General features: G+C 41.2%; 1 protein-coding gene across 2 annotated transcripts in view; it reads right to left on the reverse strand.

The window, feature by feature from the left end:
• Positions 1–24,350, reverse strand: part of LOC130181083 (inositol polyphosphate-5-phosphatase A) — a 138,736-nt gene extending 114,386 nt beyond the window's left edge. For both annotated transcript variants that reach the window (XM_056394841.1, XM_056394842.1), the window contains exon 1: positions 23,857–24,350. In XM_056394841.1, coding sequence (XP_056250816.1) covers positions 23,857–23,934 — 78 coding nt within the window. In that variant the 5' untranslated portion in view covers positions 23,935–24,350. The remainder of the gene's footprint in view (positions 1–23,856) is intronic.
• Between the last annotated feature and the right edge of the window lie 2,840 nt (positions 24,351–27,190).

Consider the following 27,190-nt stretch of genomic DNA (forward strand, 5'->3'; position numbering starts at 1 on the left):
CCTGCTCTACTTTCTAAGGCTTTGAAAAGTCTCTCAGATGTTTTTCATCTCCAGAGGCATCTGCACGGAAAGGTTTGATGGGGATAGGGAGCAGGTTTTTAGTTGTGTGCATCTTTGTGTGTAAGGTCTGAAAGTCTGAAATTGATTCTGATATTGATTATGGAGGTTGTGTCTTGGTAGCAAGGACCATTACTTGTACTGATTCAACACAATCGACAGAAGGGAGACTTTCTGTGTTAATCTTTAAAGCTTCCTGCTACCGCAAAACCTAAACCCAACACAGCAAAAGGCTTTAATCTGGTTATGTGAATAACTGACTGCTGGGCTATTGACATGCTTTTAATACTATTTTTATTGTCTGAATATGTCAATCATGTCGTCTCTTGTAAGTGAGATCAGTTGTTTCCCTCCTTATATAAACTCAATGTGGCTCTCGTTGTAGTTTTTTCTGTTTGGCGTGTGTTGTCCAAAGCATGGGCCAAGAGGTGTGAGGTCTGCAGATAAATAAGACTGGGCCTGTTAATATTTAAACATCCATAAATCAGTGTGTGTGACAGGTGCAGTGTGGTTATTTGGTATGAAAACGATCTAACAACTTACTCTAATTACTGTCTTAACCAAACAAGATAATTAAAGTTATTTGTCATGACAAAGTGGAGCATGTCTTTGGAATCCAACTAATAAAAAGAAGATTTTGGGAGTTTATGTTGTTGGAAATAGAAACTCATCGCAGTAAAGTAACTCCTTTGTGAGAAGAAATAAAAATGATTCGCTTTAAAAATGACATGGCCTACATTATAGCACTGAATTAGTGTCTCAACGGCAGCAGATAAGTCCACAGAAAGTGAAAATGCAGTAATCTTTGGCTTAGTGGAAAAGACGAGAAGAAGATAATAATCATCCTGTAGTCTGATTCTGTGTGAGAATAATGTGATCACACCTATAATACAAATCCCTGTTGCTGGTGCCTGCGATTTTGCCGTGTACCTGAGCTTTCATCAGACTGGGCTTAAAAAAATGATGAGTTGTCACACAAATCAACCAGTAATTTCCTTGGTAAACAGAGTCATTGTGAACTACTATCTAGCAAGGAAGCAACAGGAAATGGTTAAGAGTAGGAGGAGGAGGAGAGACAGCACAGTGTCTGTAGTAGAAGCTGTGTTTCCTTCAGGTGGTAGCACATACCCTTCTACTTCCTGTACAAGAATCACACTATTCTAGTGATACTGTAACTGTACTGCTCCCTTTCTGTCTCTCTTGTAGTCATGAGATCATCTCTGCATCATCAATCTTCCCGCTGTGCCCCCCCCCCCCCCTCTGTCCATGTTGTCCTCTGCCCCCTCGTTACCCATTCTTTTCGTCTTTCCCTCTCGCCGTTGTCTGTTCTTATCTCACGCCGCTCTCCTGCACACAGCATCCTGTTTGCACTGGGGCAGGACAAACATTGTCTCTGTGTGACGCCGAAGACATTTCACAGGCTATCACGTTTTCAGCATGGGCCCGATATCTCTATAATTGTATTCTTCCTGCTGTGGGAGTGCTTAAGAGAGTGAGAACGGAAAGAAAAGAAAGAGGAGGAGGAGGAGGAGGGAAAAAAGTGAGCAACGGGGGGGGGTGCACAGAAGGGTCAGTTTCCATTTCCACCAAGACCCCATTAAAATGTCTCAGAGAAGCCCCGCAACAATTCTTACTGTCACTGTACACTATGTAGAGCAGAAAGATCAACATGGGGATCTGTGTCACACTAAAATAGGCTTAATCCATCATACTTCATCAGGCAAGCCCAAAACAGGACAAACTAGGCTCGCTCCTGCTCCTCTAACAGAAAAGCATGTCCAAAATATGTCCAAATCAAGAACATATCTCCCAAGTAGACGTTTCATTTAATGGTTCCCCTCGGTACTGACCTTCTAAAAGTGCCAGAAAACCGGACTTCAAAAATAAAGAGTGGAGACGGTGCTGGGTTTCCACAGTAGAGATCACAATCCATACCCAGACCTCAGCCAGACCCATAGTGGGTGAGTCAAGCCCCAGAAACACCACAACAGCACTCAGTGGTTAAAACCTGGGCGGGCGAAAGATATGGGACACACGACGAGCATATTAAAGACTCTAGACTGTATGAACAGGTTTGAGTGGTGGTATTAAGACGACGGAGCAGTTAGCTGTGACCCAGCCCTGCAGCTGAACTTCTGACTCCTTCACTTTCACATCTTCGTTTTTCCTGCATAAAATATTCTCCGTGGCTCCTCCCTGGATATTTTAAGAAATTTCCATTTGCTTTCACAGACATCAGAACACAAACTGTTCGTGTTCACTCCAGTGGGATCCCCCTTAACAGGATGATGATTACATAAGCCCTCTGTAAAAGTTGCTCATAATTTGCTGTTTATCTGAGCCCAGCCCTGGCAGCATTCTTGCAAGCAAGGCAAACAAGATTCCCTTTATTATTTTCCTTTTTTGGCGTTTAGAGTTCACACTTCGTATGACACACTTGACATAATTTCACAATCCAGTTTCACAACTTTCTCATGAACTGACATCACAGAGTAACGGCTGGGAAAGTGATGAGGCTACCCTACATTTCAGAGGACGCTTTAAGTATGTCATATAGTTGGCAGTGTGAGGAGTTAAAAACTTATTTTAGAGTTAGAAAACTACCCCTGAGGCCATATAGGTCATTTGAAAGACAAAAGGAGAAGAAGACTTTGAGGTCTTAAGAGTGTTTTTGATTTCACACTATTTTTTCTCTGCATAGTGAATCCACTTAGGAGCCTAAGTTGTTTGATCTCTGGCACATGGTCAACTGTGACAACACAATCTTGTCTTTATGTGAAAAGCAAGGCTGAGAGTCTTACAGCCATGCTATCAGCTCTGTGAGGCCGTACTTAGTCAAAGATCTGCCATATAAAAAGTCAAGTGATCACCAAAGACATTAGGACTCGTCCTCTGGAGAGCATGAATGTCTGCAACTCTGCACAGAATTTCATGCCAATCCATCCAATAGTTGTCAAGCTATTAAAAAAAAAAAAAAAAAGTCAATCTCAATATGGCGCAAGAGGAAATGTTAGAAGATCACTGAAATTATTAGAATTAATCTTGTGGCGTCCATGAATGTTCGTACAAAATTACATGCTTCATCCGATAGTTGTCAAGCTATTTCACTAAAAAAACAAAAATGTCAACCTCAAAATGAAATGTCAGTGGATCATTGAAGTTATTAGAATATATCTTCTGGGGACCATGAATATTTGTACAAAATTTAACGGCAATCCATCAAATACATATTGAGTTATGTCAGTCTGGACCCAAGCGGTGAACCAACGTTGCTACTCCTGGAGTCATGCTGCTAACAGTAAATTATATAATATCCACTCTATAATTTTGTGAATCCCTTCGAACTAAAAATATAGCATATGTTGTGTTTTGTATTGTACAAACCTACATCTGTCTTATTGTTGAAAACAGCATGTAGTCCCAAAATGACCCTCATACACATACTGCTCAATCATATAGATGAGTGGGAGCTGCAATGTGAGCAGGCACTGAGAGCAGCACCTGAACAAAAGGCAAACAATTTTGGACACAGCAGACTGCAAAACCTTATTCCCAGCCTGCCAAACTTCTATTCCTGTTCTCAAAATGATTCACTGTTTTCAGGCATTAATTCTCTGCAACAGTGTCCTTGCTGTCTGTCGGGCTACATCAGCGCAGTGAGCCTCACAAAACACCTCATCAGTTTTACAGATGCAACCACCCGCATTCCTATTTACTTCAGTCTGCTCCCATACATCATCTGATATATCTAATCACGTCTCCCGGGCAGTCCTGTCACTCTCTGATGACCTTACAGCTGAATACAGGCGCACAATAAGACAGGACAAAATGGGGAAACTGCACACAGAGAGACTGCCACACACACACACACACACACACACACACACACAACACACACACACACACACACACACACACACACACACACACACACACACACACACACACAGGATAAGGAGTGTAGACTGGTCATCATGAGAGATGCGTAAACAGGAATTGAGAGACAAAGTTGTATGTAATCTCACTGTTCCAGATGCAAAATTTCATCCAAACTCACAAACACCCTTTGTGTAGATACACACATTGTTGTCTCTAATGAAAACTAAACCATTTGGGCTAAGTCAAACACCCAGTGGCAAAGAAACTCCACTGAGTCACACAGACAAATACAAAACATTGTGTGCCTAAACTCACCTTCACTTCCCCTGAGGGGAAATGGATGTGCGTTAAGGGCGCACACACACAAATGAACACAAACACATGCACGCCCACGTACACTTACACTTACAGATATCAGGGTCGTAGGCTATAGGGCTATTATTTTTAGTCCTCCAAAGTTGTTTCACACAATTACTCCACATCAAAGTATCATCTCTCCCTCCACAGTGTGAGGAGCAGCAATGACTGAAGCACAAAGGGAGAAAAATATAAAAAGTAAAGGCATCACTGTAGGTTAGCTCAGAGGGGCAAAGAAGATCTATCAGTCTTTTGCATCAAGTTCAACCGTGATGACCTTTGGCAACTGAATTCACCCTGTTGACTGAATAAAGGAAGCTGTCACAACATCCACTTTTATTCAATTCTCACACAGTTTCAACCGCTCCATGATGTTGAGACAGTTATGTAACAGGGGTTGATGGCACAAATGCATCTTTCAATGAAACTATATGAACTTGACATCCTGTTAATTGCTGGCTAGCATGTTTGTCATTAGCTCACCAGCTTTAGTAGTTGATCAACTTCCCAGTGAGCAGTCTCTAGAGAAACAAACCTCTGGCTCCACTTGTTTTACAAGGACGTTTTTGTGAATGTACAAAAACAGTTAAAATGTGTTCTGTAAATTAAAATGTATGTTTTCTTCCCTTGACATGCTTGGCCATATGACAGAAAACAGTATGTTTTTCTTAATGGGAATAATAATGTTAAATAAGTACAATACTAGGAGTATGAAGTAGATTATAACTTCTTTCAAGTTTGTCATCAAAGTATGATAGACTGAGCGACTGCATGAGTACAAAGTCAAGTGAAAGGCTATCAGCTCATAGTTATAGTCATTATAGTCATCGAAGTTAATGTAATACAATTAGGCTATCTGGATTACTTCATTTAATTTCAGCTCTCATTCAGAATCTCATTAGGATGGAAGGACATCATTTACATTGTAGGGGACAACTGTGGTCAACTTAGAGGCAGCAACCAAAGGTCAACCGAGGTCAAAAGTCACTATACTCCCCATATCTATATGTTTATGCAGAAGCTGTCCCCTGGAAAAATCATCAACTCCAATAAGAACACCTTTATGAAAATTATAATAATCAGTGCAGCTATCTACCTCGACAGTGAAATTTTCCAGCACCCGGAAAAATACCCAGTGCTAATTTGCCGGATCAGATGTTGGAATGGTTTCAGTGTCACCAAGCGTACAGTCGTGTACTCGTTTTTCTAGCTGAGAAAAGGGAAGTAGGAAAGAGACAGACAGGAAAGGGCAGACCCAGACCAGCATCCCCGGCCACCTATCTTCTTAAGTGTCCCTTCACACACCACTTTACCTCTGCCAGCAGCCAATCAGATAAGACACTCACTCTGCCTCTCATATCTCACTGTCACTATGTTTGGACTCGTGTGTGCAAACATGTATGTGTGACCACAGAGGATTCAAAAGTGCCTCAGTCCGGACCAACACCCAATGTGCTAGACTTAAGGCTGAGAATGCAAACATCCAGTAGCTTTCACACCACTAAGCTCCACTGAACAATCGCTTTTTCAGAGAAACACAACTAAACACACAGTTTTCAGCATATTCAAACAGAAAACCGTACACTGCAACTTCTCAGCTCAACTGCAGTCTTCTACTTCTCACCACTCTAAGCTCCCGCTGGAGGAGCTTTCATATGATTAAGACTTAAAGTAAAACAACTGGACTAATACACGTCAGTGCAAACAGGCTTACATGGTATGTGGAGTGTTTGGCTGCAGCCCCTTGCTTATTTCCAGGTGATAAAAGCCGAGCAGGTAGCAGTGAACAAACAAAGGTCTGCTGCTGGACCCGGAGATGCTGCTATTCATGGCGGCGGAGGCAGAGGGGCTTGAAATCCATCGGCTAACATCTCTGCTCATCTCAGTGAGAGCACCATGGCCCGGCCTCCAAGCTGTGTTTTTGTTGCCATGTACCCCCCCCCCCCCAGTCGTATGTTTAATCTGGCTACATCAGACAGACAGATGCAGCACTTGGACAAAACTCGAAGTGACATAGAATATTATAGCTACAGATGTAGATGAGTGCAGCAGAAGATATCACTAGACCCGGGGTGTAAGGGTCAGTGGCAATCTGCCTGTAAAATAGATGAATGTTCCTGGAATCCATACCTCCATATCCCTGGATATAAAGACAATAAAGATGTGCCACATGAAGAAACAGCCGGGCTATAGGTTTTAACTCATTTTCCAAGACAAGAGCACAAACCGGATGCCAAACCTTGTAAACCCTTGTACTGTTTTGTGTCTGACACTTTTATGTCCATAGGCTCATAGGCTTTAAATGGCCCGAAGAACATAATTTTTTTTCTGCCATCAGTGGTACAGTTAAGCTGGAAGGTTTCTGCAACACACTGCACACTGAGCAGGGCTTGGGCAGGAACATACATTTAAAATCTTACTTACACGGTTTAACAAGGTTTCCATCTGTCGTGCAGACAAAGCAAATATCCGTAAAAGCTAAATTATGTTCATTAGCAGTTGGACAAATGCACTCCTTTTTGCAGTAGATAATTGCCACCCCTTTCTAAGTAACCTGTCACTGGCCAGGTCTGGGGTAATAAAAACCTGTAGAGCAGGAAAGGTAGAGACGGTACCATCTGTTCAGCTGGTATGTGAACTGGCATCTCGGGACTGGCCTGTCCCACAGAGCCGGCGACACAAATGGACACTTGTCTGATTGAGTGCTGACAGTCTGCAGGCAAAGAGCCAGGGCTGCCCTTTAGACACGTGCATGTATGGTCATGCCAAGTGTGGAGTCTCCTTCCTTTTATCTACAGACCGACAATCAAATAACCTCTTAAATTGCCGCTTGACTCTCTACCTTTCGGTTCAAATCCACATTACAAATGGCTGTTTACGGTTCCACTGATATACCACTGGTACAGCAGAGGTGTACGTACTAAACATGTTAGTATTGAAAGAAATTACCACAAAAACACGGTGCTATTTGGAGTATGTCCCTGAGGAAACTTGGCGATAAAAGCACCAGGAAGAGCATTATTTAGACAAGTCAAATCACAACTAAACCAACAAAACATCCGATTGCTTCTTGATTTATTGTCTCCTTTGCCAACTTTGGCACTGGAAGAGGACATCTGGGTGAGGCTCAATAAGCAACTGTTTGTCAGCCCCTGGACCATGGGACCTTTTCTCAGCAGCACAATAAAGAAATAATAGGATGTCTTGGACAAAGATATTCTTGTGGTTGAGGTCTATATATAGCTGCCAGAGGAGAGGCAGAAGTGGTGGAGAAATGAGGAAGGGTCTGCATTGTCCGAGCTGTCGGCAGTGGAAACTTTACTGTCAGTAGTGGAAGATCTGGAGATAACCCTCTGTACAGGTCATGGGTGATAAGGCAGTGAGAGGGACCACACACACGCATCAACACAAGCACAATACACACATGCACATATGTGCTGGAAAACTGGCGGAGACCCAGTGACAATTTGAGAAACAAAGGAAATCAGTGGGGAGTGGTTGAACCCCCACCCAGCTGTTCACAGCTCAGGAACATCAACAGTCAACTGGAGACCAACATGCAATGGGATCCCAGCAGACACAACGCCCTTCAACATGTTGACATTCAGTCCCATGAGCTCTCAGTCGTTTTTATTATCAGCAACAACAGCAGGGCAGGTATTGGAGTAACCTTGTGAGTCTGTGCGTGTGTGTGTGTGTGTGTGTGTGTGTGTGTGTGTGTGTGTGTGTGTGTGTCATCAAAATGTGGTCCTGGAGACTCCTACTGTAGCTGGAACTATCACAGAGGTGGTTTTGAGGACTTTTGCACCTTTATATACCTGTCTGTCTCTGCACAGATGTCACTGCGATAGCATCACAACCTGCAAGATATTCAAAAGTTTACAGTAGACCCTGTTGGATTTTTGGGGCCGATGCAATACCGATATTAGGGAGTAAAACAATTCCGATATTGATATATTGGCCAATATATATATATATATACATACACATATACACACACATATATAAAATATGTATATATAAAAACACTTGAAACGATATGCAATGAAAGCAGGATATTTTACAGTTTAACATTAAAACTTCACTGGGAATTAAATTAAATAACTATAACAATAAATAACATAAAAACAATGTATATATTAACACATAAATAAAATCGGCCAAACCATAAATCGGTTTGGCTCTCCTTTACAGGTGTGTAGTTGAGATCAAAGTGAAGGCTGAGTTCATAGATGGGTGTAGTCATGTAATAAGGTAGTAATGACTACTCAGTCAATATGCTGATGGGCGTTGAGGCTGGTGTGATCTTACTGGAAGATAGTCTCTAGTTACATGAGTAAACAGTAATCATGGGTCGGACTACACCTATTCTGATAATTTTGATCATATTTACACACCTGTAAAGTTTTGTTGCGACTTTGTCATTGACAACATCTGTCCACAGATACACAGACATATAAACACCTGGAAAAGTCCTCAAAACCACCTCTGTGGTAGTTCCCGCTACAGTAGGAGTCTCCAGGGCCACATTTTGCCATGATGACACACAGAAAGAGACACACACACACACACACACACACACACACACACACACACACACACACACAGTGAATGTTGTTGAGTCATTGTTAATGTTATTAGTAACACCTGTGTTCAAGTCAAAACATCTCCTGTGAAAAGACAAATTTATTGTCTATTTATGAGCATCTAACATATTCATTTGCAGTCATGAAGTCAGTAGCTTTTAACAAAACAGTTTTCAAACCAGATTTAATACTATCAAAAACCAAAAGTGAAAAGTGAAAGACCTCATAGTTGATTGAACTTGATGCAGTGCACATGTGCTCCTTTGAATCACTGCGATTTCACACCGCAACACACTGTCTATAAATCCAATGCACACAGCAAGAGGCTTTCTCACGACAATGTTAACTACAAGATTGGAAAGAGGAAATCCCAATTTGATCTCCTGCTCCAGCAGCAACCTGATGTTTCTGGTCACATGTATGGTAACATGTAGAGTATAACTATGTCCTATTTGTTTGTATACTGCTGATGGTGCTAAATGGGACGTGTTCAGTATCTGATCATCTGATGTTCAGTATTTTGAAAGAATAATATATTCAACGTTTGGCAACAGTTCCGTTCCTTCATTTTCTCCAGAAGTGAGGCTGAGAGTGGGAGGACTAATGATGCAGTAATTAAAGCAGGCACCAAGCTCTAACAGCACAGCAGCTTGCTGAGGAGTAACACTCAATGCCCCCTCCTTAACTCTGCAGCTGGCCCTGTGTTTGCATCTGAGGAAAAACACAACGTGCATTCTGGATGCAGCACAACAACTGACCAACAACAGCCACAACACAAATGTTTCCATGTACTGTAAATATACATCTACAGTCAGTGTTACACACTATGTTTTTCTCAAGTATGGAAGTCTTTGGAGTCATGTGACATATATAGGAGCTATCAAGCTATTTAATAGTGATGAAGTGCCAGTAGTGAGCGTGTATTAGTGTGTGTGTGTGTGTGTGTGTGTGTGTGTGTGTGCGTGTGTATACTGTGTATTCCTCTTTCAGCGTAGCTCTTGGCTTGCCTTAAATAGGATCCAGGGGGGTCAAACAGTCAAATCCTGATGTTCGTTGGGAGGGAGCTTTCTATTATGGCCTGGTAAAGTTGTTGAGAGAAACCAGACGTAGTTCTGAGTGATGGAAGAGATACTTTTGATACTGGTTGACGCATGAATACGCTTTTTAATTCACCAACAATGTGTGTTCGTGACCAAGTCACACCTGGTATTTATAGAAGCACAACATACAGTAATACCATCCAGGTGCTCTGACCAAGTGTGACTCTAACGGGAAAACCAAAGGGTGAGAGGTTAGGGGAAAAACATAGTCAGTACCATACCCCGCTTAATGACTTGGCCAGACCAGCTCATACTTTCTCAGGCTGGGGATACGGTGGAAAAAAAACAATGGCCTTAACTGCGAAATATTCACCCACCGACTGTATGTGGACCAGAGACAATAAGCACCCTCCATCAAAGGCTTAGGGTTAAATAAACACCCGTCCTGCTGGAACTGTGTGGCTGAGTGTGTGTGGAGAAAAAGATAAAGGGAACTGGTGAGTGTAGAGGTCTCTGCAGGGGATAAAGGGAGTGAGAAGAGAGGAGGAGTGCGACCCAGCTGGAGAGCCTTTTTTTCCCAGGATTCGAAAAGCAGGGGAGGAACACAGCAGATGCAAAGAATGTAGATGTGAGGAGAGATTACATTTTATGAACGCCTGCAGGCAAAAGCTTGCTGATTTACAGCAAAGTGCCCAAAATGTACGTTTTCGTCTTGTGGAAGAACACGACATGTGACGCTCATCATATGGTCTTCAGATATGTGAACACTGTGTCTATGCAAGGACAGCCAAATAATCAAATTACCACCGGCAGCCAGAGGGCAGATCTCTGAGGACGGTAATGTCATTTAGTTGGTTCAAACTACCAGCGATTTCACATCTGCCATATCTAAAGCTACGCTGATGTATTGCATATGTATCTGTCTGTAGCTTCTTCACAATAACTTTACGTCTCATGGCAAGTGAGGTAAGCTGTGCGGCTCTAGTTTCAGCCACTTTGCCTTCGCTAGCTTCTTCACATTGGACATGTTCTGCAGGGTGATGGTGTTTTACGTGTCACCGTGTTTGGCGATTGTGATTGTTCGATGCATCTTATCTCTCGTTTGCTCAATGACTACATCATGCCTCTACTTAGCCATGCTGTAAACATCGCAAACACACACACACACACACAAATAACTGGTAACGTAGGTGAGGTGCAGTAGGGCTAAACTTCACTTAAAGGAGAAGTGGGACATATTGGGAAGTAGGTTTTTTTAGCCTTCATGCTGAAAGTTAGATGATTGATATCCCTCTCATACCTGTAAACTGAACATGAAGCTACAACCATCAGCTGTTAGTACTAGAACCAAGGTATAAAAACCAAAATGACAAACGTCCATTTTTTAAAGGTTTTGGGGGTTTTCAGCAGGTGGGCAGGACAACTCAGGAAAGTTACCATTTTATTCTAGTCATGCTAAACTAAACTAATCTTCTGGCTGAAGCTTCACATTTTGCTTACATGTCCAGAGTGCTATTGATTTTCTCATCTAACTCTTGGCAAGAAAGAGGATGAGCTTATTTCCCAAAGTGTCAAACTAGAATTAGAAAGCACACATCCTCCATCTGAATGAATTTAACACAGGGTCCTCCATTATCTGCTTGATATTATAGATTGAGTTGAGAGTATGCACAGGTAACTCTGCTGTTCTCTACAACCACTAGTTGCTCATGAAAACAATGAACAAAAATCTTCCACATAATGTCTCAACCTTTTTCTATGACCCATCAGAAAACAACAGCCTCTTCAATTTTCTGGTCCAACTATGGACTATGTTTATGATAAACATAAGTTAACAGTTTACTTATCACTGCTGTTTGCACAATAGGCAGCCAATCATTCAGTCAGTCAGATAGTTTAAACAACCAACACACTCCAATGTTATTGTCACAAAAAGGTTGGCACCTTAAAATCATTCGGACAAGGAAAGAAATAATTGTAAATTTTGGACCTCGCTTTAATCAAATCAGTTTACTTTCAGCACAGCTCCATATAAGTTTCAAAGAGGACACAAGGTTCCATGAACATATTCATCAAACAACAAGATAATATCATTTCTGGAATTAATGAATTAAAAGTGAAGTGCTGCTGAGCCTAAAAATCATGAGAAAAATCTTTTTGAAAACATGTGATTTCTGTGACCAACTTCCAATTTTTATGCATCACTTTTTCTTTTTTTTTTTTTATCAAACCCTGCAGCTCCCTGTGATATGAACTGTCTCAGTGTAATGTGGAGCAGAGCAGGGAGGGCGGACTATCTTCTTCTGTGACAGCACGGGCAGGCTGTTGCTGCTGCTGCGAGCCACAGCTCTTTTATTCAAGAAGTTTGGCTTCTGTGGAGATAAAAGAGGTACGAGCACTTCTGCAATCATTCAGTTTGTGTGTCTCCCCGGCAGACTCCGCCACTCAGACAAAACACAGCATGACGGAGGAAACCCATGTCTGTGCGTTCGTGTGAGCGTGTGACTATAACAAACACAGTAAGAGGTTTAAGACTGACATCATGACAACAGATCGCACATAGGTGACATGAATGTGGATCCCATGTGAAAACATAAGAGGACAGACGGCCTGCTGTTGCTAAGCGCGCTCTTTAAAACACACACTTTGGGTTTAAAAGTTGAAAGTGAGCCAAATTCCTGTGATAAACACTGACACAAGTTTAGATACTGCACATGAACTGCACAGAGATTATCAGGTATAAATTCCAACAGTTTCATGACACACAGTTAAAAACATAAAAACATAAACCTGTTTCTGCAGACTACACAACAGTCTTGACTACAAAGTTGTCCTTAGAGAAAATCGTAGCTCTGGTTTTGTTCTTAACAAGTTTATAACATAAGCCACATGGTTGACCTCAAGCAGACAGTTTGATCAAAAGTAAAAGTGAGCACTAAGCGAGAAGCTGTAAACTTTCCAACCACATCAAAATGTGAATAGAGGAAAAATGTTATGATTACAAAGAACACAATGCCGATACACAATGACTTGAGCAACAAGTTCAAAAAGAGGTTCCAGTCTCAGTGTGCTGGTATCAATAGTTTTGATTTCACAGCATACCAGAGATGAGGCACTGTGATGCTACAGAGATTCCCCCGATCTAAGAATCATATTCTCCAGACGTGAAAGAACATGCTTGTTTGGTACAAGCCCCAACAAAAATCACTCAATCAATCACCATTTTTATGTGTCTTTCAGTGAAAACGAAATGCAAAAATGACCATGCCAACTGATATCGTGACTAGCGATATCTGCTAACAGCGCTAGAGGAGACTAATACAATACATATTTTTTCAATATTTATAGATTCCTTTAAACAATGCTTTATAGAGTCATTTCATCCAAATCACGAAATAAAAAAACATATTTTCTTATTTACCACAAGATTGCCATGCAGATAGTTCGGGGTTGTTTTTAAGAGATTTTAAAATATCTACCTCTGAAACTTTCATCTTCATTGTTGTGGGGCAGCAGCAGCTGTCTCTGAGGCAGCTATCTCAAATCCTCAGCAAATAAAAACACAGCTGTCTGTTGTCTAGATACAACTACAGTGTGGTGTGATTTCTTTTTTGTGATTTGGGTGAACTGAGCCCTTAAATATCTGTCCAAACCTCAGTGCCAAAATTAAAAACTATCCTACACTAACAGCAGAAGGCCATGATAGCTCAGCTGTATATTAATATTACTGTATATAGACCTTTAATGAGAACCATCTTTAAGACTAACCTTCTTTTACATTCTTCCCAATTTCTTAAAAATGGCACAAGAGGCAAGAATGTATGACCAGGAAATATTGTGAAAATATTCACTACATATACACCTCACATACTCAAACACAAAGCATGAATGACTTAACAGCCAGGCGTGTCTGGACACGGAGGTGCAGCTTAGGAAATCCAGTGTGTATTCTGGCTGCCAACAGAGACATGGAGACCTCCTTCAGGTGACTCCTCTCTGCTTATCAACTCGGGCTGCAACTAATAATTATTTTCATTACTGATCAATGTAATTATTTTGTAGATAAATCAATTACTTGTTTTGTCTGTAAAGGATCCATAAGTATAAAAAAAAAATCTCAACATTATTCCGCACAGCTCAACCTGATATCTTCGTTTCGACCGAGTGACAGTCCAAGATATCCAGTTTACTTTCATGTATGCCAAAGAAAAAACATCACGTCCTCATTTGAGAAGCTGGAACCAGTTCATTCTGGGGCATTTAATTCGAAAAAAATGACTAAAACAGGCAGGTGTTCAGAACAGGCGTTCAGCAGATGGCTGTGGGTCTCGCATGTTACCACCTAATCAGCCCTTAATGTCTCCATTCTGTTCTTAACCAGGTTATTCAACCAGTAACCTGGTTTTGTGTTAATACACACACTGTAAATGTCATAAATGGGTTAGAATAACCCAGTTAAAGCCAATTTACTCCTATATTTACTCCTGTTGCCTCGGAAACTTTTGACCCTGTCTGTGGTTGTCAGTGTGTGTTAAAATCAGACTCACACCACACAACATTTTGATGTCAACAAAAAGTGGCAGCAGGCAGTGCAAATCAAATAATACACCTAGTAATTAATTTAAAGGCATTAAACGTCTCCTGTCTTCTGCGTGCGACTTTAATGAACCTTGCTAATTACTATGGCTGCAGTGCAACAGTTGCCAGAGGTAACGATTACCTCTTGTGCTGAAAGGAAAGATCCAAGGTCACTAAAATGTTTCAGATAAAACAGTTCCAGTGCAAAATTCAGAACATGAGCGAACACCAGCAGACACTCAATTCTTGCATATTGCATTTGTTCCCTTGTCCTTCTGTATGTGGGGTTTTATGGGGACTGAGCCTCCACTGCTGTCTCTTCAGGGAATCTTATGAATGAGTCCCAGGCCTAATCAGCGGGACGGGTGGGGGTGTCCCTCTCAGGCTTTCCCATCCCGGATAATTATGGTTCTTGGAGTGAACCCAAGCTTCCTTCAGTCCGCGTCGACACTCCCACCCTTATCCCAGTTCCTTATCTGGGTCCAATGGGGCCAGGCTATTCATTGTCCGGCTCTGCTCACACACACACACACACATTATCAAATCCTCCTGAGCGGGGTCAATGAACTCTTGAAAAAGTTGACTGTGTTGACCTGCTGTAAAGTCACTTTCTCTTATTAGGTATTACTGAGCATTGGTGCGTATGTCTGTCTGTGGATTCACATACATGTCTGTGAACGGGACGTTTCCCCTGAGAGATCCCCACTATAAACCCTCCTGTCTGGTTCAGTGACTGACTGCTTATTTTGCCTGCTAAGATCAACAGCTCAGGCCAGCCGTGGCGACATGATTATCTCCACACCTCTGCTGTTTGAGTCTGAACGGACTCTTCTGTTCTGGGGCATGGTGACCTGACTCAGCACCTGCAAGATACAGCTCAGAAAATACATCCCGATAAGTTCTGTGTACTAAGATGATAAATACAAGCAGGAGGTACAAGGATACAGTGATGTTCTACCTTCAATACTTCACTGTCATGTGTCAGATGCCAGGAATGAAACATCTGCTTTAGGACACAAACTGAGTGCGAACATCTGCTCTGATTTTAACACGATATCCGCTCGTTCTTACTGAGGGAACTCTGTAACATCCTGATTTGGGTTAGAGATGAATGACATGGAGCATCTACAATACGACCACAGTTCTGCATAAATCAACAGCTCAAAAACAGCAACATGTCAGACGTCAGGTTCGTCTGATGTGAGGCAGCGTCAGACATCCATGAGTCTGAAAGCAGCCTGGTTAGAGAGAGGGGTGAAGCCAAGAGGCCTGTGCATTTGATAATGCCAAGAACCATCACGCATATTCAACGTCGGATTGAAAACTAGGCGACCTGAGTACTGTGGTTTGTTTTTGAAGCATCACATTAAAACTTCACCATAAACTCAGACCTACTAAAACATATTAACACCACAGTAAAATTCACCCACATGTCCATGTAACATATGTGCTTCCTGTAGCTCAGTGATGTAGAGACCACTGGCAGGGCTAGCTGGTTAACTTCTCTATCTGGCGAGCTAACCGCTAACACACTAGGCAGCCGGGAACATTTTAGCACTGGTCAGTAGCAACACATCTCTTAACTTCTATTTTCTCTGTACTAGATCTGGCATTTTGTTGTCAGGACTGTACCTTATTTCATTCAATAAGTACTTAGTGAAGAGTGGAAAAGTTTATTCAAAAGACTCAGTTGAGAGCTTATTTTGTACACCTAGCTAAAACTAATGCAGTCTAAGACAGAAATGTTACAATCATGCAGGTTATAATGTTTCATTTTGTTGAAACCGTTTTTGTTTGTTTGTTTGTTTGTTTGGTTTTTGGGGATGCAGTTTGTACCAACATTTACATAAATAGGGTTGACAAAATAACAGAAACACCTCTCAGTATAATGCAATACAGTTCAACAGGCCCACACACACTGCCACCTTTTGAACAGAAAATGAAACATCAGAACCTTCATGAAGGAAGAGTTTACTGCAGAGCTGTTGCATTAGACTGAATCAGTTTTAGCTGAGTGCATCTAATAACTGGAAACTAAGTGTCTCTGTGCCACTGACTCCTGTCTCATAACTGTCTGCAAACCACGCCTCTCTTGTGGAGCAGTTTATACTCTGACAGAGGAATGCTAAATAAAACTGGAGGATGCAGAACAGCTAATAAGCTACAATAGCTTCCCCCATTGAGGACGCTCTTTTCCCTTCAAAGGTCAGTGCTATAAAATGGCTTTCGACGGCAGCAATGGTGTGAATATGCATCTCACACTTACCTAAAGTTGACTCGAGTTGAAAAATGTAGAATCCCCACCCCCACCCCCACCCCCACCCCATTTGAAAATGTATTTGGAGAATTCTTATAACCACCACTCAGAATGATTTAATTTGGATATTTTCTCCAAATTAATCCAGATCAACACTAATAAAGAAGGAACAAAATGGCCATTGCAAAATAGTTGGTCATAGAAGTGATGACTTCAAATGACAATAAACTATTATTCTTTTATATTGATATATAATATATTTTGTGGAAGAGACCTTGTTGACTGATGTCCAGCTGTCACAGGCTGTAACAAGGCAGTAAGCCTGGCATACATTCCATCATGGCAGCCACCCAGAACTGAGTGATGCAGACAACGGGGCTTACCTCTCGAAACAGGAAAAAAATGATCCTAACATGCCCTCAACTTTCACCCCTTGTGACAGGATGGAGTGGTTGTGGGAGGCTGGACTCTGTGCAGAGTGGTGTACAGCTGCAGGGGTTTCCTTAAAGACTTCAACATCATCATACAACATCAGAGAGCAACATCTCTCTACTTCCAAAATGAGTTATAATGCATATTATTACACGTCATACATATGCAAAACATAAAATACACATTGCAACATATCACAATATTCACACCACATTCATGAAATCATTCTTACATTAGACCCTCTTAAAAGCCTTTATTCTGCCTCGCCGTTCTGTTTAAAAGGTACAAACACATTATGGGAAAGGATCGTTGTTCTGTCTTTAAGCCTACAGTGGAGGTAGTCTCCGAGCCGGATCAAAGTCTGTGTAAAAGGGAGAGCTGGCATGGCAGGACAGAAGCAGACGCTGTTGTGTTACATGTCACGCTGGCACGTTATCTAAAAAAATTTAAAAATTACACACGGGGCGACGTTATGCTGTCATAATGAGAGGTCTTCCTAATAGCAATAAGAAAAAAGGCAGTATTGTTATTTCCATAGAGGTGTTGTTTTAAAACCACTTGCTAAAGCTTATGAATCTAACACATAAAGTGTGATACAAGGTGCTAATAATTCTGCAATACCATTGAATTTCTACCAGCTACGATTTTCTTACCATCTTCAATGATAAGTATGTTTATTCAATACTTCTAAAATTATATATTGAAGCAATAAGAAAGAATTTGTGGTGATACATATATAAATATAAAAACTATAATATGAACTTAAATACTTCAATAAGACATTACATTGGCGTAATTTTAATTGTAAAATACCACCAGATACTGTGAATTCATTATAATGAATAATATATGATTGCCTCTACAGGATGCTGCATACTGGTGAGGAATATGCTGCACTTTTCATTGCCTGCTGGTGGCAACTCTCAGCTCTTTCCAACATCTTCCCCTTTTGAAATTCTAAGTCCGTGTTATGACAGGATGGAGGAGGGCAGAGCAGGGAGAACACCAAAATAGCATCATCTGATCTTTCTTTCATAAACTTTTCCACTCCTGCAGCAACACACTGGAACAGACTTTGGCAAAGGAAGAAACAGAAAATCAAGCTGTCAGATGAAGTATTTAGTCACAGTCTCTGCTGCTGAGCCTCTCCTCATAAAAGTTGAGCTAAAACATGAGGAGACGGACACAGAGTGAGGACATGACATTCAGAATGAAACCATTTTCACATTGTTAGCTTCCTCCATTTCAGCCTTATCAACACAGCATCACTTGTGGGATCACACATTTGAGCTACTATTGCCAACACTATAAATACACACCCTGAATGCTCAATTACATTATTCAGTTAGGGAATTCACTACCATCAGCCATGTGACTAAAGGCTAAATATAGCTTGCAGGGTCTATGCTGCCTGCAGTAACATCTTCACAAGGAAAATAGTGTTTTACTGCTAATGAGATGCAGAGGGATAAGCCTGCTACACTTCCCAACCACACAAGCTTACACTGTATAATAGCCACTGATAACAAACTGCAAACAGAAGAATTTAAGGAAACACTCAGGTATTTTTTCCTGCTCTGTTCTATCTTTAGTGGTGTAAATATGCCAGCTCAGTGGGGTCCGGGCTGTGACAGCCTGAGCTAATGAGCCGTCAATGGACAGGAGAGGGAGAAACGGAAAGAAGCGAGAGAGAGGTATTATGAAAAATAAGTTGGAAGACCGGACCAACAAGAGGGGGTATTCATAGTAATCCATTGCATCACAGTGTGGTCATCTTGGCCTGGCAAACAAGAGGTGTATGTAATCAAAAACAGAGTGGTTGTAATCAAATGAAAACCACAGCCTGAGACCAGCGTTTACTGTAACAGGAGCACTTGAGGACAATGTAGAAACCATCATTAGGATAATACGAACACAGAGTCTACCCACAAACCTTTCACAAGCAGAGCAACACATGAGCCTAAATCCTCAGCAAGAAAAAAAAAAAAAGCAAGCCGGATAGTTGGCATCTGTTGTCCAATTTTTATCATTTGGCTTAATGCAACTGAACGTTCCACTGGAAAGTCTCCAGGAGTCATGATACAATCGCTCGATTACTGTCACCGGGCCAGATGCAGTTACCACCAGAGATCACAGAATGGACAAGGACACTCAAATCACACCTATAGTTTATTTTCTCTGGACTGACCCACAGCGGAAAAGTTGACTTTGTTACTTTCGTGTGGGTTCATTTAGGTTCAAGCCCAAGGCCTGTAAACATAACTGACAGAGGTGGTAGGAGGCTTTGAGTGGTGAGAGAAGTTAAATCAACTGGATTCCAGTCCCTGCAACTTAGGTGAAGCATGATGGACACATTTGTGTAGGCTTGTCTGTAATGAACATGAATTACAGGCGGCAGCTTGCATTCAGCACTTGAGCAAGGTTTCTCAAGCATGAATTTCAAAGTCCACACTTTTCATTATGGACTTGTTTCCTTTTACTGCTTATAGAGTTATACCTCCGTCCTATCTCAAAACAAAACCTGCGCCTCAGGCGTCATGGTGCGGTTATTTGGTGACACCCAAATCCAGCCAGCACGGTGTCCAACCTATTTAAACAAACCTTTACTAAAAGGAAAACACTCCACTCATAACATGTTTTATGTGAACCGGCCCACATATTGGTACGAGTTTCCAACCTGGGTCCAACTCAACTGTGACTAACTAATGCAATGACAACACTCCATCATCAACTTCTGTCTGGTCTTCATGTTGGTGCAACAGGCCGGATGCAGCAAAAAACTAACTGACTCACACACTGTGATGCCTTTATTCAATAATTCATTATTCTTTAGCCTATTTTCATTGTCGTAGCCATAAGTGGGATTGGCAGTGTCAGTTTACAGTTGCTGGGTTAATAGTTTACATGTATGCTGAACTGTATATTACAGGGTGACTTCGGATCAGGAATCCAGTCGGACCCGTGGGAGTCATGCAGCGTCTTCCCACTGTGTGTTTAGCATGGGAACAGACTATAAAACCAAGCCTGGGGAGTAGAGATGCTGTATAATGTATTTTATAGCTGCATCATCGTCCAACATTAGTTTAATATGCGCAAGCTCAACATGTATCATTATTTGCTGCAGATAAATTAAGAAATGTATTGCATGGGAAGCCCTTTTTCAACTAGAAGTACTGTCTAGCAAAAGCTGAAAATAGTTCAGTGAAACTGGGTGGGGACTAAAAGTGATTTGTTCAGGTCACAAATGAATGGAAATAAATAAGTTAGAACCAGTGTGTATGGTGATTGACATGTATAAGACTGGTCCCCTTGTTGTCTTACAGGTGCATCTGAGTGGCTGTGTGCCCCTCTGTTTAATCAGGTTGGCCTTAAAAACTGAACCCTGCTTTGATCGGACTGATTGGTGAACTTACTGCAAAAGTAAAGGGGCAAACAGTCAATGTAGCTGTCAGATTGAGGGGGACTTTGTCTTAGAATCACAAAGTGAGCATGTGAAACTCATCAAAAAAAGCAAATAAAGGTTAACTCTTGATGGCCGTTTTAAACAAAGGAGAAACTGGTGTTTGCTGCCATAATTAGATCCACTGAGGATGGCTCAGAGTGCCAACAATGGAAAATGACTTCAGCTTGAGGATGATTGTTTGTCTTTTGCTGTAGATGTTGTTCAAACAGTAACTGAGAACTGGAGTCAGAGAAAATTCAAATGGCCTAAACGGCAAAACGAGACACACATTTTAACATCAAGGTTTTGGTTTTAACTGACGTTAAAAAGGGAGGAGACAAACCACTTAAAAAATCCTAAACAGAATATCCTGTATATCCTTTTAAAATGTATTTTGGTGCAAAGTCACCAAACTTTTTAAGCTGTTTTCAAAGTTACGGCCCTCTCCCCATTCATTTAGATACGGGCCTCGTCCTGTTAGCCCAAGATATCTGCACGAGGCCATTGCCAAGCTGGCTGCCGAGTGGCGAGACTTGCCTTTAATGACTTCGGTTTTTCTATCACCATACACAGGCCACATGAGCGCATATTGAAAACAGCTCGATTGATTACAGATTATTTACCATATGAATAAGTAACGGTGTGAGGGAAGAAACAAGGACAAAATATTAAGACAAGCACGAACATTGAGCAGTCAGACAGGATCTCGGACCAACGGCATTGTGTGACTTAATAGCTTATATGATAATAATAGTTTGTGGTAGGATGATTAAAACTGCTCTATAAGTAGCTTTAGCTACTGGGGCTTATTCCATGATCTATTTGGAGTTTCTTCATCACTTTACACAAAGAAATTACAACTTCAATCAACCTTTGAATGTGATATTTGCTAAAACTAAGGTATGGGACAAACAATCAATGGAACAGCATTTGCAATACCTTTGCTTCACTGGTTTTATAAAGGGTAAGGGACTGTTCCTTGCAGTAATTTACTATTTTAAGCTTGAACTTAAACTGCGCAGATAAAATTTACTTGAAATGCATTTGACATCTGGGCACTAGGAGGACGGCAGAAGTTCTTGACAACACTAGCATAAGATAATATTCCCTGTATGTAATACAGTTTCTATATCCTGGAGACATATGTGTTGAATAAAGTCTTTGTCGACTGCTTCCACTATTAGGTCTGTTGTAGATGAGAAGATTGCCTGTTATGGCAGCATAGCCAGACCCTGATCCTGCAACATACGATTTGATAATCATCAGGCTTTATAAAGTTGGAGGTATATTCTCACATCATCTCATACATCTTGATTTCTAGAGGACAATATGTTTTTTGAAACTTTCAGCATTAAAGCAAGCCTGTGTAACTTTGCTGGCAGCACTGCTACAGTTGGTAATTAATGCTTTAAGTCAATAAAGCTGACTCAGTGTTGTCAATTACACAGCAGCATTTATCTAAATTTTTTTCTTAGCTAACATTAACCACTATAAGCTTCCAGTAATACCAGACAAAGTAAGGCCGTAACATCCTGAGTGTACTGAATTGAGTGAGGGTGTGTTTTATTTCTCATGGATTCAACTTTTCATTTGTAAACTAATGAATGTGCTAATTCTGCTTTCAAGAGTGTTCACATTTGTAATGAGCGTAAACACAGAAGTACGCAGTCATGTAATTGGAGTTGCAATGAGCGAAGGAAAGTTTCGAAAAGCATATTGTCCTCTAGAAATCAAGATGTATGAGGTGATGTGAGAATGTACCTCCAACTTTATAAAGCCTGATGATTATCAAATCGTATGTTGTAGGATCAGGGTCTGGCTATGCCGCCATAACAGGCAATCTTCTCATCTACAACAGACCTAATAGTGGAAGCAGTCGACAAAGACTTTATTCAACACATATGTATGCATCATAAGGGTGCCAAGACACTGCAGACTAAAAATAGCCTCATATATGACCAACACACCCACTCATAGAAGGAAACATGCTCTTATGTGCATTTGGCTCTGTCTGTTAGGAGTCTGGTGGAGAAAAAAAAAATCCACAAAACACCCAAAGTGTGGTGCTTGTAAGAGACGAGCTATTTATAGGCTTACTCCAGTGAGGGAGACCGCTCTTCCCTCATGTTTTGGATCAGCACTTCACACGGGTGAGAGGAGGGAGGAAGAGGGGGACTCTCTATTGACACAACACCGAAACTGACACAAAGTGTTTGTGCTTGAAGCACTTAATTGGAACAGTTATACTTTCCACTACAATTTAGTGCCATTAGGTACCAAGCTGCAGCCTTACATAGAAAGAGGTAAGAGTCCAAATGCATGATAACAGCCACAGATATCAGTCAACAATCTGCACAGACACTCCTTAGGCGGCCCGGCACACCTATTTTTACACAGAGCAGGATGCTTTTTGCTTTCTTCAGCTGAGCAAGAAAGTGGCTTTATCTAAAGTAAGTATTTGAATGCTGTTTGTACTCATAATGATGCAAATAGGTTGTCTAAGAGTCTATAATCTCAATTGGCATTGGTGTTTTCCATAAAACTGTCTACTTTTGGAAACACCCTACCTCTACTGCAGGGCAGACCTGAGGTGAATGAAGAAAAATAACTAAATGATGTAAAACATCAGCTATCACACTGTATGTTGCAAAAAAAAAGAAAAAACATCAGCAGTTGCACCACTATACATAAAAATACTCCTTTTGGTGATCACCACAAGGTAAGCGACCACCAATATGAGTCAACTTTCATATGGTTTGTGCTTCCTGAAAAAACAAATCCCGTATGACTTACATAAGTTTGGTTTTACTTGATGCATTCAAGCATTTTCACATCAGCCATCTCTGACTACCTGAAGTTACATGTTGGACTATAGAAAACAACCAGTAACTAGCTACAGATTGTGATCAGTTCTGATATCTTGACATTGTCATTCAAACAGAGCAGGGAACACATGAAAGGAAAAGTGGGTCACCACATATGTAGAACACACATCCCTTAACACATAGAAAAACCATGTGTCTTTATGGTTATGAGAGGCCCATGTGTTTATGCGTGAGAGTATAGGTGTTAAGGCTACAGCACGCGACTTGACACACAGGAGTCGTGACCAGCTGTGACGTTAAATAGCACAACATGAAGATGAAGTTGACTGAGTGAAAAAGAAAACACAATATGTGTGCGAACAGGCAGCACTGACAGACAGTGTGTATCAGTGGAGAAACTCACATCCTCGAACAGGGATCCAACGTTGGCTGTCACCAGCAGTATTCCTGTGCCTTGCGCTGCTGTCAGCTTCCCTGCCATAATTCTCTCTCGCAGGTAGGTCGGGGACTTGTACAGCAGACTTTGTAGGTAAGATGCAGTAACAAAAAAACAGAAGCCGGCGAATGTCTGACGAAACTGGTTAAAACGCTGAGAATTTGCGACTGAAGCCGGGGTTGAGGCGGCTCGGCTGGAGCATATTTTTTCAGCAGTGGCCGTGCATCTACCAGGAGTTGCTTTGCAGTAGAAGGTCCGTTGGCGGCGGCGGTTAGCGTGTTGCTTCTCGTGCTACTTTTTCACCTTCAGAGCCATCGTAAAAGTTTCCGTTTTAATCCACGGCGATTGCTTGAGGGCTCTGGTTCATTTCAGTTACGAGTGTTTGCCTAGCTTTTGAGCAGTGTAAAAGTCTCCCTCCTAAAGCAGGACTCGCTGCCAGGACCATTGCCTTCACTGTTTAGAGAGGATAGGCTGGAGCCCTTCGCTGCTCTGACGTCACCGTGCCAATGGAAACACGGGGCTGTCTTAAAGGGCCAGCGCACCGTAAACACAACAGCTCTGCCTCTAACCGCACGGCGTCCATTATCGGACACAACTGGGCTACCCCAGAGTGAGTGTTTGTCTTTTCCAGCTTGTCCGCCGATATTCATCCATCGACATAACAGTATCTTGAGTTTCTTTAAAAATCTTGTAACTGTCTTTTGTCTTATGAAATGTATTTCCATTATTCATGTCATGGACAATATTACATTTATCACAATTAAATTCACTTGTTTAAGGCATGGAGTGATGGAGTGCTTTGCATGGAAATATTGCAAAGCAAAAGTGGTTACACTGAACAGTTTCAAGACATAACAACAACAATGTAAATTCCTTATCATCGTATTCTGTTGGCTCACTGGCTATGACAGTATGTCAGTTTAACCACTGATCTTAGGCTACTGTTTTTTCAAGTGGGTAGACATGAAGCTTCCCTCACTACTACTGAGGTGTTTGAATGAGTTCAAACATGTCAGTCTAGTCACAAAGCATGAACCAGGTTTAATTAGCTTGTAAGACAAGTTTAGTGGCAGAGTCACTAATGCTTATCTACAGTTTATCGTTAAGGATGTTTCTTGTTTTGCTATTTTGCTTTTCTTTATTGTATAATTCACTGTGAAGAAAATCACGAAAGATTTGGCAGAGGGACTGAGGATATGGGAGCTGTCCTTCCTTGGATTGTTATCTGTAGTGTTTTGAGCTGATATCTCAACAGAGTATGCATGTGACAAGGAATATAATTAAAAACAGTACAGACACATTCATCGCTGTTGAGAGAGACGGATATACTTCATCCGTGGCACTGATTTCAACTGAACAGGTAATAGCTGCCATCTCCCAATTAACAATGCTAATCAAGTCTGTTTGAGTTTTTAAAGTTTTTCAACACAGACCACAGTCTCAAAAAATAAGCCCAAAACAAACAAATAAGCTCAGTCAAACACTCTTAAATTCATGCAGCTCAAATATCATTTTAACTGTCATGCCATGTGGATTATGACAGTGTACAGAAAGTTACAGATTTTACCTTTAAAGTTGCAGTGAGAGATTTTTGACCACTAGGTGTCAGAGAGACAAAACAAACTGCATTACAACCATGTTTTCATGTTATTACATGACACAATAACATGTGTTTATGTATGTTTTACTTATTCAGCAAAAAAAGGCAGATGTGGACGTTGCTTTGGCGATGTGTGTGTGTGTGTGTGTGTGTGTGTCTGTGTGTCTGTGTGTTGTCAAAATCACATTTTAGTTTGCGAGATGTTCCACATTATTAATAAGCCACTTCACACTGGGGGGCAGGAAGTATAAAATTGAGCTTGTGGGTTCTGATCAAATAAGTAAGACTTTAAATAAACCAGAACAGTTTCTGTTTGTAGTACCTCGACACCAAAGCTGTGAGATGAAAAGGGCTGAAAACTGGGCTCAGCAGTTGTCAGAAAGTCTATCAAATTACAAAGCAATATAAAGAGTAAATTACAGCGTGATTTGATTCATTGCTTATATTAAAAAGTAATGTTTAACGCATATTTGATGCATACGTTAGACCTTTGAGCTACTGGAACGCTACCTAAGGATATGCATAGTAAATGGCTCAGTTTAAAACAGTTTGTCCGCAAGCTGAAGGCAAAACCATAATGACACATTGGCTCTCATTGTCACACTATCATTACAGGGATACTTAAATACAATGGAGCCATTGTTGCAATGTGATTAGTAACACCTTTGCTTGTTATACTATGACACATTTTCTCTAAGTGTCTGCTGTGAAAATAGTCCGTTGTCTAAAAAGTGTAGTTTTCTCCACTGCATCCAAAATGACAAAATAAGGGTTTAAGAGAAAACAGTGTGATTTCTTTAAGTAAGGATAAACATCATCATCATTATCATATGCTCAGATTAGCCTTGAGAAGAAGCTCTGCGATCTTGTGGATGCCTAACAGCAGATAGCTATCTCACTCATCTTTATAACTGGGCTCAATCAGCAGCCGTTAGCAAACGGCTAAAATCGTCCTGACCTGACGCACATGCCCTAACATGTTGTGCTACAGAATTTAGGCTATAATTGCCCTTTCCACTGCATGTGTGTGAGATCCTTGCTAAGACCTAGGCCCCCTTTGCCAAAGGTGGACACACACTCTTTGATCTAAAGAATTCCTATTTAGGTTTTGGCAGGAAGATCTTGGAAAATTTCATATTAAAAGACTGGAAACCAAATCAGTGTGCATGACTGGGTTTTGCCAAGGGTACTTAGAGGCACAGCCAAGCCCATGTGTAATGGATTATTATGAATGAAAATAGATTATATTGGCCTTTTCCTGGCATTACAAAACCTGTTTGTTGACAACATATTGCTTATCCAGCATTAGCTCACCTGTTTACTGACACAAGGCTTAGGACTGAGCTGGGAAACCAGTAAAAAAAGAGTAACCTCATTTGAAAATTGACTGCTGAGTGCTAGCTTAGACTGAAAAGTACACCTGATTACAGTAAGCTGAGATCAAATTGTCAGTTAGCTGACAATTGCGGTTGTCATGCAAATTTTGGGAATAGAAATGATCTGTGATGTTTCTTTCCGTCAACTTTTAGCCTCTGAAACCTAACATCTGGCAGAAACACAGCGTGACTCTTCTGCATCATTCACAGATCATCGTGTATTAATTACAGACATGCTTTTCACGCAGCATGATGTGATCTCCCCTGATGGTTTTGAGGGAGCTGGGGACCATAAATAGCCCACTCCAGTTAGAGGTAGTTTGAG

Source organism: Seriola aureovittata, chromosome 14, assembly GCF_021018895.1.
Source record: "Seriola aureovittata isolate HTS-2021-v1 ecotype China chromosome 14, ASM2101889v1, whole genome shotgun sequence".
Taxonomy (NCBI): domain Eukaryota; kingdom Metazoa; phylum Chordata; class Actinopteri; order Carangiformes; family Carangidae; genus Seriola; species Seriola aureovittata.